Source organism: Schistocerca americana, chromosome 4, assembly GCF_021461395.2.
Source record: "Schistocerca americana isolate TAMUIC-IGC-003095 chromosome 4, iqSchAmer2.1, whole genome shotgun sequence".
Lineage (NCBI taxonomy): Eukaryota > Metazoa > Arthropoda > Insecta > Orthoptera > Acrididae > Schistocerca > Schistocerca americana.
This window is the reverse complement of record NC_060122.1, coordinates 385,200,011-385,217,731: the sequence shown is the minus strand read 5'-3', so window position 1 is coordinate 385,217,731 and position 17,721 is coordinate 385,200,011. Positions and strand designations below refer to the sequence as shown.

At 42.0% G+C, this 17,721-nt stretch overlaps 1 protein-coding gene across 1 annotated transcript in view; it reads left to right on the top strand.

The window, feature by feature from the left end:
- LOC124613973 (methyl farnesoate epoxidase-like) overlaps window positions 1-17,721 on the top strand; it is a 226,593-nt gene that overhangs the window by 156,827 nt on the left and 52,045 nt on the right. The window contains exon 7 of the mRNA XM_047142761.1: window positions 3,589-3,706. Coding sequence (XP_046998717.1) covers window positions 3,589-3,706 — 118 coding nt within the window. The remainder of the gene's footprint in view (window positions 1-3,588; window positions 3,707-17,721) is intronic.

The following is a 17,721-nucleotide window of genomic DNA, read 5'->3' as shown; positions in this document are numbered from 1 at the left end:
TCAGCAGTAAAACAGTGTGGGATACATCTGGCATAAATTTTTCTCTTCTTCAGATCATTCGTCATCATACGGAATACTGATGCTGGGGGAATTGCCGTGGCTTCAGAGAGTTCCTTACAAATCGCACTGCAATCTCTTTCCTGAACATGCCCCATAAGTTTCTCACTTCGTTCATCTGTTGACGTTTTTGGTCTTCCGGATCATGGATTATCATCTATGCTCATACGACCACCACGAAAGCTATTAACCCAACGTGAAACTGTACTACGGTCCCCTGTAAACTCACCACAAACTTCACTTAACGCACTGTGGTTTTCTGTTGGGTTCTTGCCGCATAAAGTTTCTGTCTTGATGTACGACCTCTGGTTTTCAACAGTCACAGTACCAGAGACCCCTGCAGGGTCTATTTCTAATTCTAGCCAATTTTATGTTAGAGTACACAGCGAAAAAACAAACACACATGCTTCTTCCTCAAACTCCCGACTACATGTGACGTAATTTTCACTGTTTTTACATCAAAGAGTCCACAGTAATTCCAACGTGTGCATTACTTATGAAATATCCCTAGTAATTACTTACTTCACCGTCTTCTAGCATACTCGTATGTTACAATGAAGTACTTCTATTCTGATCATCTTCTGAAAATGAAATAACTAGAGTTCTTATTTTTCTTCTTGATTCTTCATCTTACAGTCTTGGGATCAATAAAGTTGCTGACAACTAATTGTATATCTAATTAAAATATTTATTCGAGGAAGGTACGTTTCTCGCAGAAACTTGGCCTTGTGTCACAAAAGAACGACTAATACAGAAGAGATACACTAAGTTAAATAAAATCGCTATCATGAGGAATATTTCCTGATCTGGGTTATGGAAGTAAAGCATGGAATTCTGTATTAAAACTGTACGATGGACCGTCACTCGAACCTGGAACGTTTGTCTTTCGCGGGCGAGTGCGCTGCCAACATTCTACCCCTTTATTCTTTTTTTCATATGGGCCGCCCATCTCCCCTTTTAGCCCATACATTCACTGGCCGGCCGGAGTGCCCGAGCGATTCTAGGCGCTATAGTCTGGAACCGCACGACCGCTACGGTCGCAGGTTCGAATCCTGCCTCGGGCATGGATGTGTGTGATGTCCTTAGGTTAGGTTAGGTTTAAGTAGTTCTGAGTTGTGGGGGACTGATGACCACAGCAGTTAAGTCCCATAGTGCTCAGAGCCATTTGAACCATTCACTCACCTTCTTTGCCTTCTACGCTTCTTCGTTGTTTTGTTGTTTCTTCTTTAACATCGTAAAACATGAAAATATCTCCTTCTGTAGAACTAAAAGATCTACATTTCTTAAAACACAGTTGTAATTGCTATTCTTAAAAAGGATATTATACTTGAAATTAAAATTCGTTTCGTGTGAACAAATGTATCGTAACTTCTCTGCAATTGAGGGTTGCTGTTCACCAAGGCTGGTGAAATTCTTCTTTCTAGAGAATTACAAAATCGTCTAAAAATTTCTTCTTGAAGGTGAAGATTTTGTATTCCGTAAACGCAACTTGCTATAGGAAAATTACATAGTTTCTTCCAAAGCGGAAAGGTTCTGCTCGACGAAAGAAAAATCGTATTCACTACCTAAGGAGCTAACTTTTTTTATTTTTTCTTTTATGTAAACGAGACCTGTGTTCAGTCGCGTCGGTCAGTATGGCAGTACAGGGGTCAAAGATCGGGCAAAATTATCCTTGTATTTTGGGGAATGTAGCAGTTTCTGTGCTTCACTGTCAGGCAATACCAATATCTTCTTCTTCTTATGTCTTCAGCCATCAGGTTGGTTAGTAGCAGTTTTCCATGCATTTCTGTCTTCGGCTTCCCCTTGAGAGCTGTATAGGTAGTGCAGCTGGTATCTTCATGATCTGGTTGATGTATTCTAGTCTTGGTCTGCTTCTTGTATTTTTCCCTTCTACTGTCTCTTCAATGATGCTTTTAATGACACCATCACGTCTCAGCAGATGGCCGACCCGTGTGTTCCTTCTGTGTCTGATGAACTTCAGGAGACACGGCTTCTGTTCCTTTGCTCTGTGGAGACCCTCTTCGCTTGATGTCTTGTCCACGCAGGAAATGTTGAGCATTCTACAGTAGCACCTCATCTCGAAGGCTGTTATTTTATATTTTGTCTGCTTCTCTTGTGTCCCTGTTTACTTCCGTACAGCAGCACACTCGAAATAAATGTCATTATGAGGTTTTTCCTAAGACGTTCGTCTATGCTGCTGGATGTGTAAAGGTTTCTTCTCTTGTTAAAAGCAGCATTTTCCAGATGGATCTGGCTTGCTATATCGTTCCTTGACCTTCCGTCTGATTTAATTTCAATCCCTCTTAGTTCCACCATGTTTTCCTTTTATTCTTGGCCAGTCCTAAAGTTTTCTCTGCCTTTATAGTAATTTGTACATGGAGTTCATGCGAACACTTTTTTTGTTGTCTCAGTTTCTTCTCTAAATTTTTCTATGTTTTGTATTGCAATATTAGCTGTAATGGAGTTGTATCTGATTAAGTTCTTGGTTGTACTTTTTGGTTTGGATGGGAGAGACCTGATTTTAATCTTAGAGTGACAATGATCTGAATAAAATTCCCAAGTTCTGATTACTTTAATATTCATAATTTCCATGATATTCCTTTTAGATATGGCTGTGTGATCCAGTTGAAATTCTCTTGGGTTTGGTGTTGGAGGTGTCCAACTGTTGGCTTTCTCGTCAGTTTGCAAAAATGTGTGGACATCAGTTTTAACTGGAACATGTTACACATGATGATCAGTTTCTCATCATTTCTGTTTGTTCTTAAGTGTGCTAGATATTCGCCTATAACTATCTTAAATTTCTTTTCCCTCCCAACTTGCACATTGAAGTCGCTGAGAAGTATTTTAACATTGTTTTCAGGTATGTTGGAGATTTCAGATTCCAAAAGCCCCTTAAACTGATTTACTTTCTGCAGATTTCTTCTTTTGTCATAACTAATAGGTGCATGGCAATTTATAAAGGTATAGCTTCTATTCTTGCACTTCATTGTTAATATAGACATTCTCTCTGATTTCAACGTAAACTGTTATACTGTCTCCAATCTTTTTGCTGGTCCCTTACTTTATAACAGATTATCATCACTGAGATTGATCTATAGTTCTACATACAATCTAACGCGTCATTTCTGCATCCATGTAACGATCGAAACTACAAACTGTGTTGTGATCTTCTTTGGTGAAGCAATATCGAGAGCTGTTAATTGAATACTGTAGGCTCCGTTTTGGCATCTTTCGTTTTGATGCCATGATCGGTAAACATCTTGACAACACTTTATTCATCCGTAGCGTAGCGCTCAAATGGCTATACAAAATGCGATATTTAGTCATCCTGAGTTTGAAATATTTTTATTTCCTTGTTTTGAAAGTACAATTCTACCAATGCATTCTTTTGCAATAGTTTAGTTGAATAAGACTGATTGATAAATAACTAAGGCCTTGACCTTTATCACATGGTTTGATGCACCTCCCATAAAAATAAAGTCTGAGAATTCATACCACTAAAATAATGGCAAAAACTTCTATTATTTGTAGGTTGATCTACACTATGGCTGCCCTAATGGAGTCAATGAGAATGTGTTTCGTGTTACCAATACGTGGATTTCGGCGGTTACTCGAAGACACCACGCTACACGGCTATAGACTCCCAGTGGTTTGTACATGTGTTGTGTCACTAAGACCAAAACCTACACTATGTGATAAAAAGTATCCGGACACCCCCAAAAACATACGTCATCCATATTAGGTGCATTATGCTGCCACCTACTGCCAGGTACTTCATATTAGCGACCGCAGTAGTCGTTACATATCGTGAGAGAGCAGAATGGGACGCTCTGCAGAACTCATGGACTTCGAACATGATCAGGTGATTGGGTGTCACTTGTATCATACGTCTGAGCACGATATTTTCACACTCCTAAACTTCCCTAGGTCCACTGTTTGCGATGTGATAGTGAAGCAAAAACGTAAAGGGACACGTGCAGCACAAAAGCGTGCAGGCCGACCTCGTCTGTTGAAGGACAGAGACCGCCGACAGTTGAAGAGGGTCGTAATGTGTAATAGGCAGACATCTGTCCAGACCATCACACAGGAATTCCAAACTGCAACAGAATCCACTGCAAGTACTATGACAGTTAGGCGGGAGGTGAGAAAACTTGGATTTCATGGTCGAGCGGTTGCTCAAAAGCCACACATCAATCTCACTGGTAAATGCCGAACGACGCCTCGCTTGGTGTAAGTTTGGACAATTGAACAGCGGAGAAACGTAGTGTGGAGTGACGAATCACTGTACACAATGTGGCGAATGCCCGGTGAATGTCATCCGTCAGTGTGTGTAACGCCAACATAAAATTCGGAGGCTGTGGTGTTATGGTGTGGTCGTGATTTACGTGGAGGGGGCTTGCACCTCTTGTTGTTTTGAGTGATCCTGTTACAGCACAGGCCTATACTGATGTTGTAAGCACCTTCTTGCTTCCCACTGTTGAGAGAAATTTGGGGATGGCAATTGCATCTTTCAACACGATTGAGCACCTGTTGATAATGCACGGCCTGTGGCGGACTGGTTACACGACAATAACATCCCTGTAAAGGACTGGCCTGCAGGGAGTCCTGACCTGAATCCTTTAGAGCACTTTTGGGATGTTTCGGAACGTCGACTTCGTGCCAGGCCTCACCTAACGACATCGATACCTCTCCTCAGTCCAGCACTCCATGAAGAATGGGCTGCCATTCTCCAAGAACCCTTCCAGCAGCTGAATGAACGTCATCCTGAGAGAGTGGGCCAACACGATATTGAAATCCAGCATTACCGGTGGAGGGCTTCACGAACTTGTAAGTCATTTTCAGCCAGGTGTCCGAATACTTTTGATCACATAGTGTACATCAGCTACTAATTAGAAACTTACTTTGTCTCATTATCTGTTCTTACCAAAATGGAATCTTTAGTTGATATACTAACCTTGAAAGGAAATATCAGTAGTTTTTGTGCCAGCATTGTTTATTTTTTTACGTATATAGTACTATAGTATAGCGTGAAGTCTTGTGAGTGGAGCATTCTGAGTGGAGAATTCTGACTGGCTCTTACTTAATTTACCTGCCAAACTCCTGCTGCTGCCAGTGTGGGAGCACTGTCCACCATTATCTGATGACCGGGAAAAGTATTTTTTACAGATCGAGAAAAACATACAGCAGTCATTTTGCACTGACAGTTAAACCATTCAAAAGTGGTCCACACCACATGAAATACAGAACGACACATCCTCAATCACACTAATCTGCTACTGTCGAGGAAAGCTTGAAGTTTTCGGTTTGAAACCGGCCAAACTGCTGCTGCCAGCACGAATCTTTCAGCGTCATAACTATTTCATACAGATCTAAAAAAAAAAAAAAAAAAAAAAAAAAAAAAAAAAAAAAAAAAAAAAAAAAAAAAAAGCAGCCATATTGTACTGACAGTTAAACCATGCAAAAGTGGTCCATAGATCATGAAATATGGAAGAAAAGACATTTCAGCAATTGCGCTTCTCTGCTGCTGACGAGGAAAGCTTCAATATTTTTCAGCATGAAACCGATCTCCAACCGGATTATATCACCACATGCTATATCGATTTCGTAAACATACAGTATGTATCTTGCACCATAAAAAATCACAACTTCTGCAGCCTGCATATAAGTATCAACCACCAGCCTCTCGTACATATATAAGCACATGCAATGTTCATAGCCCTCGCAGCACTAGATATTTCCCGCGAGATCGGTCGGTCATCTCATGCCCAATTGTCAAGAGTCAACTGCGCCTGCACACACATCGGCCCGATGAGCGATCAGAGCGCCCTCCACATACAGCGTTCACTCTCTGAACTGTTGTACAAAGGCTGGGCTGGTTCTCCTCGGCACAAAGGCGTTACTACTTCCGTCCCTGACCTGCTTGCTTGTTAGATTACTGCCATGCTTCTTTCCACAACCGTATCCATACTCTCGGATTACAAGAACATATACATTTTCACATGGCTTGCCAGAACATCAAACCTTTTACACGATAATTCTCCATATCAAGCACATAGGGACATCGCGTGCATAGCAGTATCACTTGCACAGTATAATTCCGAAGATAAAGAGTGGAAATCATTTCTCTACATACCCGAAACTTTAGCGAGGTGCAAGAGGTAGAAACTTACCCCGCCTGCGAAGACCTTTACGCGAAAACCCGAAAAAATTTAGGAAATTGGTAGTTCCACTAATGTCAGTGATATAACAGATTGCAAATTTACACAGTCAACTAAGGTGTTTCTCATGTCTAGAGAACCAGGAAATGTCTTCCAGCTGTCTTTCACCATCTAGATGCACACAACACACACCACAGTCGTTGTTCTCTCAACCAAATAATGATAATGATGGGATATGTGTAGAAGCAGTCAACTGGACTATTTACATGGGAGGGAATAACTGTCCAGCGCAAACATACACGCCCGTATTGAATCTTCTCAAATTTCCATCACATATGATCGCCCAACACATACTGACTATTAGTTCACTATTCACCCACCTGGATGGCGACGGCTTTAGGTCAGATACATTCCTGTACCCCTGTCGGCTTCTCCAGTCTGGGCACCTCCCACCGTAAGCCAGAAATGTCGATTGTTCTGGCCACCGGTCCCAGCCGATATGCACTCCTCACACGCCAGGCAGAATCGTCCTAAGAAACTAGCCACATATATTTTGTCAGTGTACTTACAATTAAATATTACGAAATCAGTCTCAATTTGATGACATTCGACAATGAGCGAAGTATCGGAAACACCACCTCCCAACGACCTCGGCTCTGGAAATAAAAATATCTATGGCATTCTTATGACTGAACATAACTTTTCACCTAAAAACCTCTTTCATTCTCCTTGCGGTTATAATAGTTTTCCATGTCAAATCCTTACCTTCCTTACAACAGAAACATAGTTATTTTTCTTTGCACATGTAGAAACACACACATACTTTACAAGCCAGCTGATCACAGCGAATCTATCACACATCCCCTACAAAGTAAAGTACTTGGCCAATAACTGATTGCTGGTGATACCAAACAATATAGAGTGAAAATTTGCAATGGATGGAGATGTCTCATTTGATTTTCTTGCGAGTGATAGCAGTGTGTTTTAGGACCAGACACGTAATCGTCTTATAAGAGACCAGCTATTAGGAAAACACTATTGTAACAACTAAGTTTCTAACGCACAAGCAGTCCTCGTTCTACCGGCGCAGACACGTGTTGCTAACGATGTCCATGTTAAAAACTATACACGCTTTATAAATCAAAATATGGTATTGCTTCCGAATGAAGTGGTCTTCCACACAAATACCGCGACTTTAAATATTGATAAGTGGTTCTCAAACAGTGGGTCGCGACCCCGAGGGGGCGGTGCGTATGGCGTGCAAGGGAGGCGCGTTATATTAGGAGAAAAAATATGTTCTTAGTAATAAACAATTAGGTGTATCTTTTGTCGAACAAACGACATGCCAGTGATGTGGTTTGAATTTCGCAAGACGTCGGTGTTAAAACCAGACGTGGTCGACGACATGAAACCGCCGTCAAACATTGTCAGCATTGTTTCCAATGATCGGTCGAGCTGCGCGACTTCCTCCAACGCCACCTAGGAACAAAGCCTACACCCGCGAACTGTGTAGGCTTTGTTCCTAGGTGGCGTTGCCTCCTTCGATAGTCAGCGGAATACCCTTTGTCGCCTGTGCTATTACTGTTTCCGTAACTATCCCGCGCAGTGCAAGGTTTCACTCATGTATCACAACGCATCCTTATAGCGACGACTTTGCGAGAAAGACTTGACTGCAGTATGAAGCGGTTCCTGATTACTGACAAACATCAAGACAGCAGCGGTCCGTCAACTGGCAGAGGGGAAGGACAATCAATGGTGAAGAAAGTCCGCAGTGTGTAGTTTGTTTAACGATTTTAGCTGCTGACGGCATGAAACCTAACAAGTTAAAGAGACATCTTGAAACCAAACATCCTGAATTAATATTAAAACCAAAAGATTTTTTTATCAAGAAACTAAATGTTTTATTATCTACCCAGAAGAACTTTGCTAGAACTATGAATGTGACGTCTAAGGGCCTTTTAGCCTCTTACCAGATTCCTCATACAATTGCTAAATGCAAGAAACCACACACGGTTGCAGAAACTCTGGTTTTACCAGCAGCGATTGATGTCAACAATGTTTGGCGACTCATTCGTTCAACAGCTGAAAAGTATTCCTGACTCTAATGTCACGGTGCATAGAAGTATTTTAGACATTTCTGACGATTTACTAGAGCAGTTAATCGATAAATTACGCAACAACTATTTTGCACTTCAGGTGGACGAAGCAACTGATACTAACAAAGATGCTCATTTGATTGCTTATGTTCCTTTCCTTGATGAATTTAACATTTGAGAGGGGTTTCTTTTCTGTGAACCGATACTGAAAACAGCTACAGCTGAAAGCCTTTTTGGTATGTTCAATATTTTTTTAAATCAAAACGGTATTTCATGGAATAGGTGCATTGTAGTATGCACAGACGGAGCTCGCTCAATGTCTGGTACTCATGGTGTATTGCAAGCGAAAGTTAGAACTGTAGCTCCTGATACTGTATGGACTCACTGCATGATACATCAGGAAGCTCTAGTCGCTAAATAGCTTCGTCCATTACTTCATGATGTTCTGCAAACGGTTATACAAACATTTCACATTATTAAAGCAAAATCTATAAATTCGAGGCTTTTTAAAGTGCTGCGTGAGGAGATGGCTTTTCTGAACACACCCAGTTGCTCTGTTTTTAGTAACGTTCGATGACATTCAAGGGGTAAAGTATTGAAATGAATCTTTGAACTGAGGGATGAGGTATTCTGCTTTTTAACGGAGAGAAGTCACTCTTTGGCAGACTGTTTCAGCAACTGAGATTTTTTGTTTAAAAAGGATTACCTCACTGATATTTTTGAGAAACTAAATATTCTTAACACTTCACTTGAAGGTAATCAGGCTACTGTACTATCTTGAAACGAAAAGGTGAAGAAGTTTATAAAGAAATTAGAGCTGCAGCAAAACCGAATGGAGGGCTTAGCTTACGGCCCTTCAGCTACCGTGTGACAATGATGTAAGCCAGTGCGGTCCATGGCCGTGTCGTAAGCCAGCGCGTTGCCTCTATTCCAGCAGGGTGCAGAGACTGGGGGTGAGCGTCTTGCCTCTTGCACTTTGGAAAACTGACTGAATCGACTTTTAACGAATGATCTACAGTTACAGCACATGCATTTATCAGCGTGAGTTGTGAAGCGTAGCTTAGCCCCGTCTTCATTATTTCATGAAGCGTATTTGTCTTCACCAATATCATTGTTATTCACACATTCCTCAGATGCCAATACACTCCTCCTTCACCAGTACAGACATCTCGTCCGTTGAACACAGTAAACAATTATGTCCATCTTCCCAGTCCAGCAGCTAGACACAGACAGAGTCCTTTTCCTGTCTTTTTTTTCCCAGAGGGCTGTCCAGGATTATATCATGGGAGATGAGAGGGGGAGGGACAACAGCACCCTTCAGTGGCAATGCTGTGAACTAAATCTCTGGCTCCAGACCTCGTGGTGAACACACTGGATTGAGCTACTGCCTATGACAATTCAAATTGTTTAAATAAACAATGCATATACACATCCAACCTATCTGGCAGCCCAGCACAGTGTGAGACCTTCTCCTGCCAATTTCCTGTTAGGGATGGAAGGGGATGGGAGCAATGCATGCAAATTAAAGTCTTATGTCCGCCCTATCCAGCAGCCCAGCACACACTGTGTCCATTTACTGCCAATTTCCAGATGGGGGAGGGAGGGGTAGGTTAGAGGAAGTAGCCCAGTTGACTTATTTCTCGCCAGAATTTGAAATTCCGACCATGACGTCACTGCAACATTGCCACATCTATAGCCGCCATCTTGGATCAGCTATCTTGAATAAATTTGGCAACAATGCAGAGTGGAGTGTTACCACCCTTTCCATATTACACAGGTGATCTGCACATCCAGGCTGCAGGGTAATGATGGCTGATAATCTAGAATTTTCGAAATGCCTCTACAGCAGCCGCTTCACTGGTTGTGCAATGTGTAGAGGAGCGCCGTCTTGCATAAATATGTTCCTATCCACACACCGCTGAAGAGCTGGAATGATGTTTGTCTGTAAAAGACATTTACCCAAGACAGTACATGTAACAGGACGTGCAGGACTCAGTTCCTCGAATAAACACGATCCTACGACAGACGATGCCGTTAATCAGAACCAAACAGTCACCGTTTCAGGATTCAGTGGTACTGGATGATCTGATTGCAGATTTTCCACTGGCCATATTCAGAATTTCTGCACATAGACATGTTGCTAGAGATGGAAGTGGACTTCGTTTGTCCACCGAATGTTTCATGGCCATTCATTGTTCTTTTGCAAGTGAGCTAGAAATGCCATAGTGAGTGTTTGTCCTGCTGGCAGCTCAGCAGGAAGCAGCTGCTGAAAATGAGTGATTTTGTATGGATAGGAATGCAGAATGTTTCGTAGGATTTTATGCACCGTGCTCGCTGTCTTGTCCAACGTTTGTTCAATTCCCCATGCACTACATGTTTGCACACCACCTTTCGATCCCACCTACAGTCCTGTGGCCACTTCTTTGACAGCTGTCGCACAAATGCTTTCCTCCTTCTGCCACACTACATTTCAAAAGAATCTATCTTTTCGAATTTTGTAATCAGTTTCTCCAGACCCTCAGCAGACATCCGGTCACAGCCTTCTTTCATACCACTTAGTGTCTGGAACATCTGCAGGGCTACTGCCGCGCATCCCCCATTCACTCTTGTAAAAGAGCTGTAGCAGCAGCACACGATCCTTCATGGAGACAGTCATGTTAGGCGTCTCAGGCGTAAAATGAGCAACAGATATGATGTGTGTATTCTGATGCTTACAGCTTACAGTGCACATTTATTGGTCAAATTTTCATCAAATTTTGTTTGTTGCATGACGTTTACCCCTGTGTCAAAAAATATGCTGTTCAGATGTGACGTCATTCTGTGCGGTGGTTCTTGTTCTATAGCGTTTTGAAACAGGGACTCTAAATATGGACGCCCTGTAGATTGGACCTAATGTATACAAGTAGATCTGACTCATTTACAGAAGACCACATTGACATTGGTATCAGTGATCACGAAGCAGTTATAGCATCTATGATTACCAAAGCGTAAAGGCCAACTAAAACAAGTTGAAAGATTTATATTTTCAACAAACTAAATAAAGAGGCAGTAGCATCATGTCTCTATGAGGAACTTGAAACATTAAGCTCAGGACAGATGCATACAGAGGAGCTATAACTCAAACTTAAAACAATATATGTACGTGCATGGAGGCATCCAAAAGAACAAAATATATTTTGATTATGCAGCCACTATCAATCAAGACACAAAAGAATTAAAGTGGTCATTGGGTTACTTCAGTGGGGAAAGTTGAAAATTGGTGCCAGAGCAGGATTCGATCCCAGGTCTCCTGTTTACCTTATTTTATTTTATTTTTCGTATCATGAACCCTGTTACAAGGCTCTGTTTTCTTTTTTTATTTTCTTCAGCTCAAAAGTAGAAGAAGCTTTTGAAAAGAGAATAACTCAAATTTCATTTAGGAATGATTTTTTTTTCTTCACAAGGTGTTTCCATGCACTCCAGTGAATGACACCACATGAAGTCGTTGTTTGAATGGCTAACTGCAATCTTAACTAAAGAAATAAATTCACAAACAGAAAATAATATCATGAACCCTGTTTCACAGATCCACTATTTTTTAACTGAAAAGTAGAAGAGAAATCAAAACACTTTTGAAAATGAAACAACTCAGATTAAGCAAAATACACCAGTTAATTTTTTTAATCATCCACCGGTGCTCTCCACTAAGGAAATTAGACATGCTCTCGAATAACTAAGGAAAAGAGAGAAGGAAAGAAAATCTCTGCTGGTGGGTTAGTATAAGAGCAGTCCTCTCCAGTGCATCTACCTCTGGCCACATAATCCCATAGAACTGGAGGAGGTAACAGTTTCATCATGATCACCATATGCCTCTTCATCATGATCAACATCAGCTTCTCACATCTGGGACGTTTCAACTGTGTGGGGGACCTTGTAGCGCACTTCCCAGGAATTAAGAAAAAAAATATCGTTGGTATTTGGGGCTACACACAGCTGCCATTTGACGTCTGTGCAGCTGCGTGGGGTAGCCACATGGTCTGAGGCTTCTTGTATGTGCAGGTCCCTCCACCTGAGGTTCTAGTCCTCCCTCGAGCATGGGTATGTGTGTTGTCCAAAGTGCCAGTTTGTTCAAGTTAGATTATGTAGTACATAAGCTTAGGGACCGATGACCTCAGCAGTTTGGTCCCATAAGACCTTACCACAAATTTCCAAAAAAAATCATCTGTACACGAGGTTGCAGAAGTCTAGCACATACTTCAGGTCATCGCAAAGCAGATAATGCACTGCTTGAGCTCATAGCTTTGTCATTGCATTCATCTTGGTGCATGGCTAGTAAGTTCTGTTCAGAAAAAATAACAATCATAGGATCAAAGACTTGTTGTCCTGTGTGGAGAAGAAAGGCAGGCATGTTAGTCACTAGATGCCACACTTCCGCAGGTCGGGCACACATAAGACTGTGAGTGTTTTGATTTCCAGCTGGACTTAACTGCTATAATAAGGAGTTCAGCATATTGATGGCGTGGAGGTGGCATCTAGTGACTTGTTTATCATTAACTGCCAAGTACAACATTGTTCATGTCTCCATGTCAAGTGTTGTGTGGTGAATTGTCCACCATATCACCAGCCAGCGGATCAGCAAGTTCCATGTTTCCACAGGGTTTGCGAAGTGCCTGCTTGTGAGTATGCAGTAAATGTTATGTGCTGTCGCCGGTCTATTGGCCAGCAGATCTGCCATAAAATACCTACATTCAAGGAAAAAATCTCTGATATGATGAAATAATTCAGAAATGTTCTTCACTATCAATGGGACAAGTAGGGAAGCTGGTGCCATTTCGTCTCGAAACAATTCCGACAGATTCGCTGTTGTGTACCCCATGTCTTCAACATCTGATGATATCAAGTGCCATCATGTGATGATGAATGTGTAAAAGTTTGAGGCCTCCTCTTCCAGTGGGTACGGTCAGGGCACTGTAATCAGTCTTGAAGAGTACTGGCGAAATACACTAAGGCTACCAGTATGCATCGAGTGATGTCTGCACCATCAGAAGAATCTGTGCATAGGGAGTTATGTGATGTAAAATAGGTATTCATGTAGGCAACCCGCTAAATATTCTCTAAGGCACACAAGCCATTCGCTCTGACACCATTCTGAACAGCTAGCAGCAACATGTTGAATCTGATGTGTCTTATGTCATTCATGAACACGATCCCCAGACACTTTACACTGTCCCGTATCTCCAAGACTGCGTCGGTATCACAGGTAGTCCAGCAACAATATTCAGGTGACCAATTTGTCAATGTCCATACCCCTATCTGTAGTGGTAGTGCATCTGTTAATTCCATCCAATGCCGAAAATGTTTGGTAGCCAGTCCAAATCACCAGTAATAGGTCGTCTCCATACTCCTTGCACTGAGAAATGTGTCCACATATCGTTAAGTCCTGTCAAGAGTTGGCAAAGGTCGCTAAGAAGTGGTTTCAGGGCCAATGCACATATCATCGTGGATAAGGGACATTCTTGTCAGATTAATGTCATAATAGTATGGTACACAGCCCACTGGCCTTTAAAAAGCACTTTAGAGGTAGCTCCATGAGGTAACCGCATCACCATGGCAATTTAGGACTGCAGGATCTTCATTTATGTCAACACTTCCATAATGGATAAATGGCTGAATCTGTCAAAGGCTTGACAGAATTCTACGGATATCAGAGCTCTGTGTAGTTGACATGCTTTCACCAATATGATCAAACAGCATGACCGAGTGAGGTGATGCAGTGGTTATCACAGTGGACTCCCATTCAAGAGGTCAACCTTGACACAATTTGCAATTTGGGCTTGTGCTGTTTCTAACGACCTCAAGTCAATGAGACATTTACCCATTCTTCATTTGAATTGCAGTATTCGATGAGAGCCATCTGGACGTTGCTATCACCACTGAGGAATGACTAGTCAAGTGACGTTATGCGATGCTGTATTCTTGTAAGTCATGTTGCCAACAATCTGCTAAAAATCTTAAGATCACAATTACGTAGTGTTAATGGGGTAGAGTTGGAGTCAGGTACCACCTGAAGGTTAATGTATTGGGATCATCAGCCCCTCTATGAGGGCATGTGGAAGAGACACGTTAAGAGATGGCCGATTTCAGTCCAACAGGAAGCCATCAATTGTTGAAACGTCCAATAAAACTCCAAGGGAATTTTGTCTAGCCCTGGCGACTTATTGAGTGGCCCTTTATCTATAGCTTCTAACACTTTGTCCTTGTTAATTTCCTCCAGTAGTATAGCCACTGCCTCTTAACTGAGCATCCTGAAAAGCATCTGAGTACTGTCTTGTAGGGCCATCCTCTCATATTCTTCTTCAGTGTATAAACAGATATACTAGACAATGAAGGTGTCTGCTATGTCATTTTGTGTTGTCAGATGTATGCCATCCTCTGTGTCAAAGGTATGTATTAGAGCTCTTCAGCACTGCTTATGTTCACGAATGATAAGGTGCATCAATGAGCGTTCACCCTGAACTCAGTCTAGTGTCCTTGTGCAGCCCACTGCTCCTCCCAGATGAGAATGCATAATAGCAATAATTTTTGCCCTTGCTCATTGTACTACAACCTGTCACTAAAGAGAGGGGCCCTGATCGGTACATTCCAATAAATCGTGAAACAGAGGTTTAAATTCTGTTATTTCCACTGTGAATATTCATACCCCAATGCAATCAGTGCACACCTTACCACCGGTTTGATACATCCCAAGCACCAACATAACGTAGTAGGGTATATCCGTTGATGCTCTTCCCAGTATTGCCAGACTTCTTCAATAACATGGTGACACTTTGGAGCTCTAAAGTGGACCACATTCATTTTCCTTAGGCCACAGCTTCACCACACATGCTATCTACTGAGCAAGGTGGCGCAGTGATTAGCACACTGGACTCACATTCGGGATCACGATGGTTCAGACCCAGGCCTGGCCATCTTGATTTAGCTTTTCTGTGGTTTCCATATTGCTTCAGGTAAAAGCTGGGATGATTCCTGTGAAAAGGCACAGCTGACTTCCTTCCCCCTCGTTCCCTAATCCGATGGGACTGATGACCATGCTGTTTGGTCCTCTCCCCAAAATCAACAAACGAACCAACCAACCTGCTGTCTCTGGAGTGCGATCAAGCAGATATGTGCCATGTAGTCAGTGAAGGCCGCTCGCCACAGTTCTGCATCATGGACAACAGGTTTGAGGCAGCATATGATGTAGATGTGATCAATGTGACTAGCGAAGTGGCTAGTTATATTTCTACAGGGTGTATATAAATGTTTACCCTGATAACAAAATGGTGTAACTCTTCACTGGATATAGTAAATGAAACATGCATTATACCTCATACACCTGTACTCATTGAGGTTTGAATCTTATATATACATACAACTCTGGTAATACCATTCAAAATTTAAATCATTCAATATGTGCATCCCTAGTAACACAGAAAATATCAAGCCAGTATTCAATTTCTTGCCACACACTCTGTAAATAAATGGTGTGCATTGTTGTAATGTCACATCAGGAACTGCGTTTTGTACACAATATCTTTCACCTAGCGCCAAAGAAAGAAATCTAGGCTAATTCAGATGACCTCGAGAGCCATTGAATTGGGCCATCTCTGCCAGTCCACCAGTTGGGCAAGGTTTCATTAAGAAAATTGTTGACTTCTAGAGCCAATGACAGGGAGCACCATCTAGCTGAAAGATAGTGTCTTGCATGTTCTGTAGCTGGGGAATGGCATAATTCACCAACATGTCTAGATAAACATATCCACATATATTGCTTTCAAGCAAGAGAAATGGGCCAATCACACATTTACCCACACTAGACATTAACCTTTGGACTGTACCATATGTTCTCATATGACATGAGGACATTCTTATCCACAGATGCAGACATTACGGTGGTTAACTGAGCCATAAACATGAAATGTAACATCAGACAAAAATATACACTTCAAGAAATCATGTTTTACTATGTATCTCATACAGCGCTTCTTGTGGTGAAAGTGTTGAAAGAGACACAGCTGTGCTGAAACTTCATAGATTCCCTAGTAGACCTGTAACAAAAAACCATATAATTAATATTTAATCTTGAAATCAGAGTAAACATTCAAGGACACCCTACAACTCCTATACAGATTCCATGGACTGCACATCTCATACCAATGTTCTCAATTCTGGGCACAGTTTGTAAGGTAGTAACTGGTCCTTAGGTGCCAGCACACAAAATCGCCACTGAGGATGTAATGAGCATGCCATCCTTGAAAGAGTAAGGCTATTTCCTCCACAAAGTAGCATGCTCGTTCTCTTCATCCATCCTTACCTGGAGGAGCATAGGTGTTGATAAGCCTCACTCCAAGTACTGTTACAGCCACTCTGTGTGCTGGTAGTAGGTAAGTGACATTCTCAACTATGATGCCATCCTTAATGATTATCGCCCTTGCCACTACCAGTTTCTGAAGCTAGTGACAGAAAATTTTTGTATCCTCAAAGAGACGGAAGTTCGTTGATGTATACTTCCTGTAAAAGACCAATATCTTTATGTGCCTCAGGAGCGAATCTTTGAATAAGGTTGTCTTGATCGGTGGTAGTATGGTATTTGTATTAATGGATGTAATGTGGAACACCTGTTGACGTCCTATATATTGAGGGGTGTGCATGTTAGGCTAACATTATCCTTGGCAGTGTAGGTGGGGGGAGAGGGGAGAGGGGGGTTGGAACATATGGCAATGTCGCCTCAACCACAATACCCACAGCTGCTGGTGGCTGGAATTCCTCACTCAACTGCCCAGTTCTGCCAAGATGAATCCTGTGGCCAGACCTCCTCAGCCTCAGCTGCTATGGCCATGTCTTCTTCTACTATGCCAAGTTATGAAACTTGCTTTGGATCTGTCTTAAGGGTCTCACCAGAGTAGAGAAGGCCATTACATTCGCTGGTCAGTCATTGCTGCAGACCCCGGCACTTTCTACTGTGGCATTGTCATTGTCTGCCTGTTCATCTTCTCCTGTATGAAGAAAGCAATGATCTCAAGGTGTGTTACATCTTTTCTTTCGCCATTTTGGTGACCTCTATTTGTGCTGTCATGCACCATATCCAAATCCGAAAGCTGTTTGGAAGCCACATTGTCTTGAAAGTTGGGGACAAAAGCGGCTGTTGGTACCACCAGCCAGCTGATTTTCATCTTTGTCTCCATTCCTGTGACATCAAACTTCTGTTGCAGCTTCTTATCAGAGTGTTCTTCGTTTGACATCTTGGACACATTGTCATGTTTGCCTGCCCATCATAAACAATTGTTGCTCTACAACCACCAATAAGGAGATAAGATGGGACATGCCGTGTAAACTCAGTCTGAACTCGCCTCATGCCACTGATAGTAGGGTATGTCTTAAAAGTGGTCCAT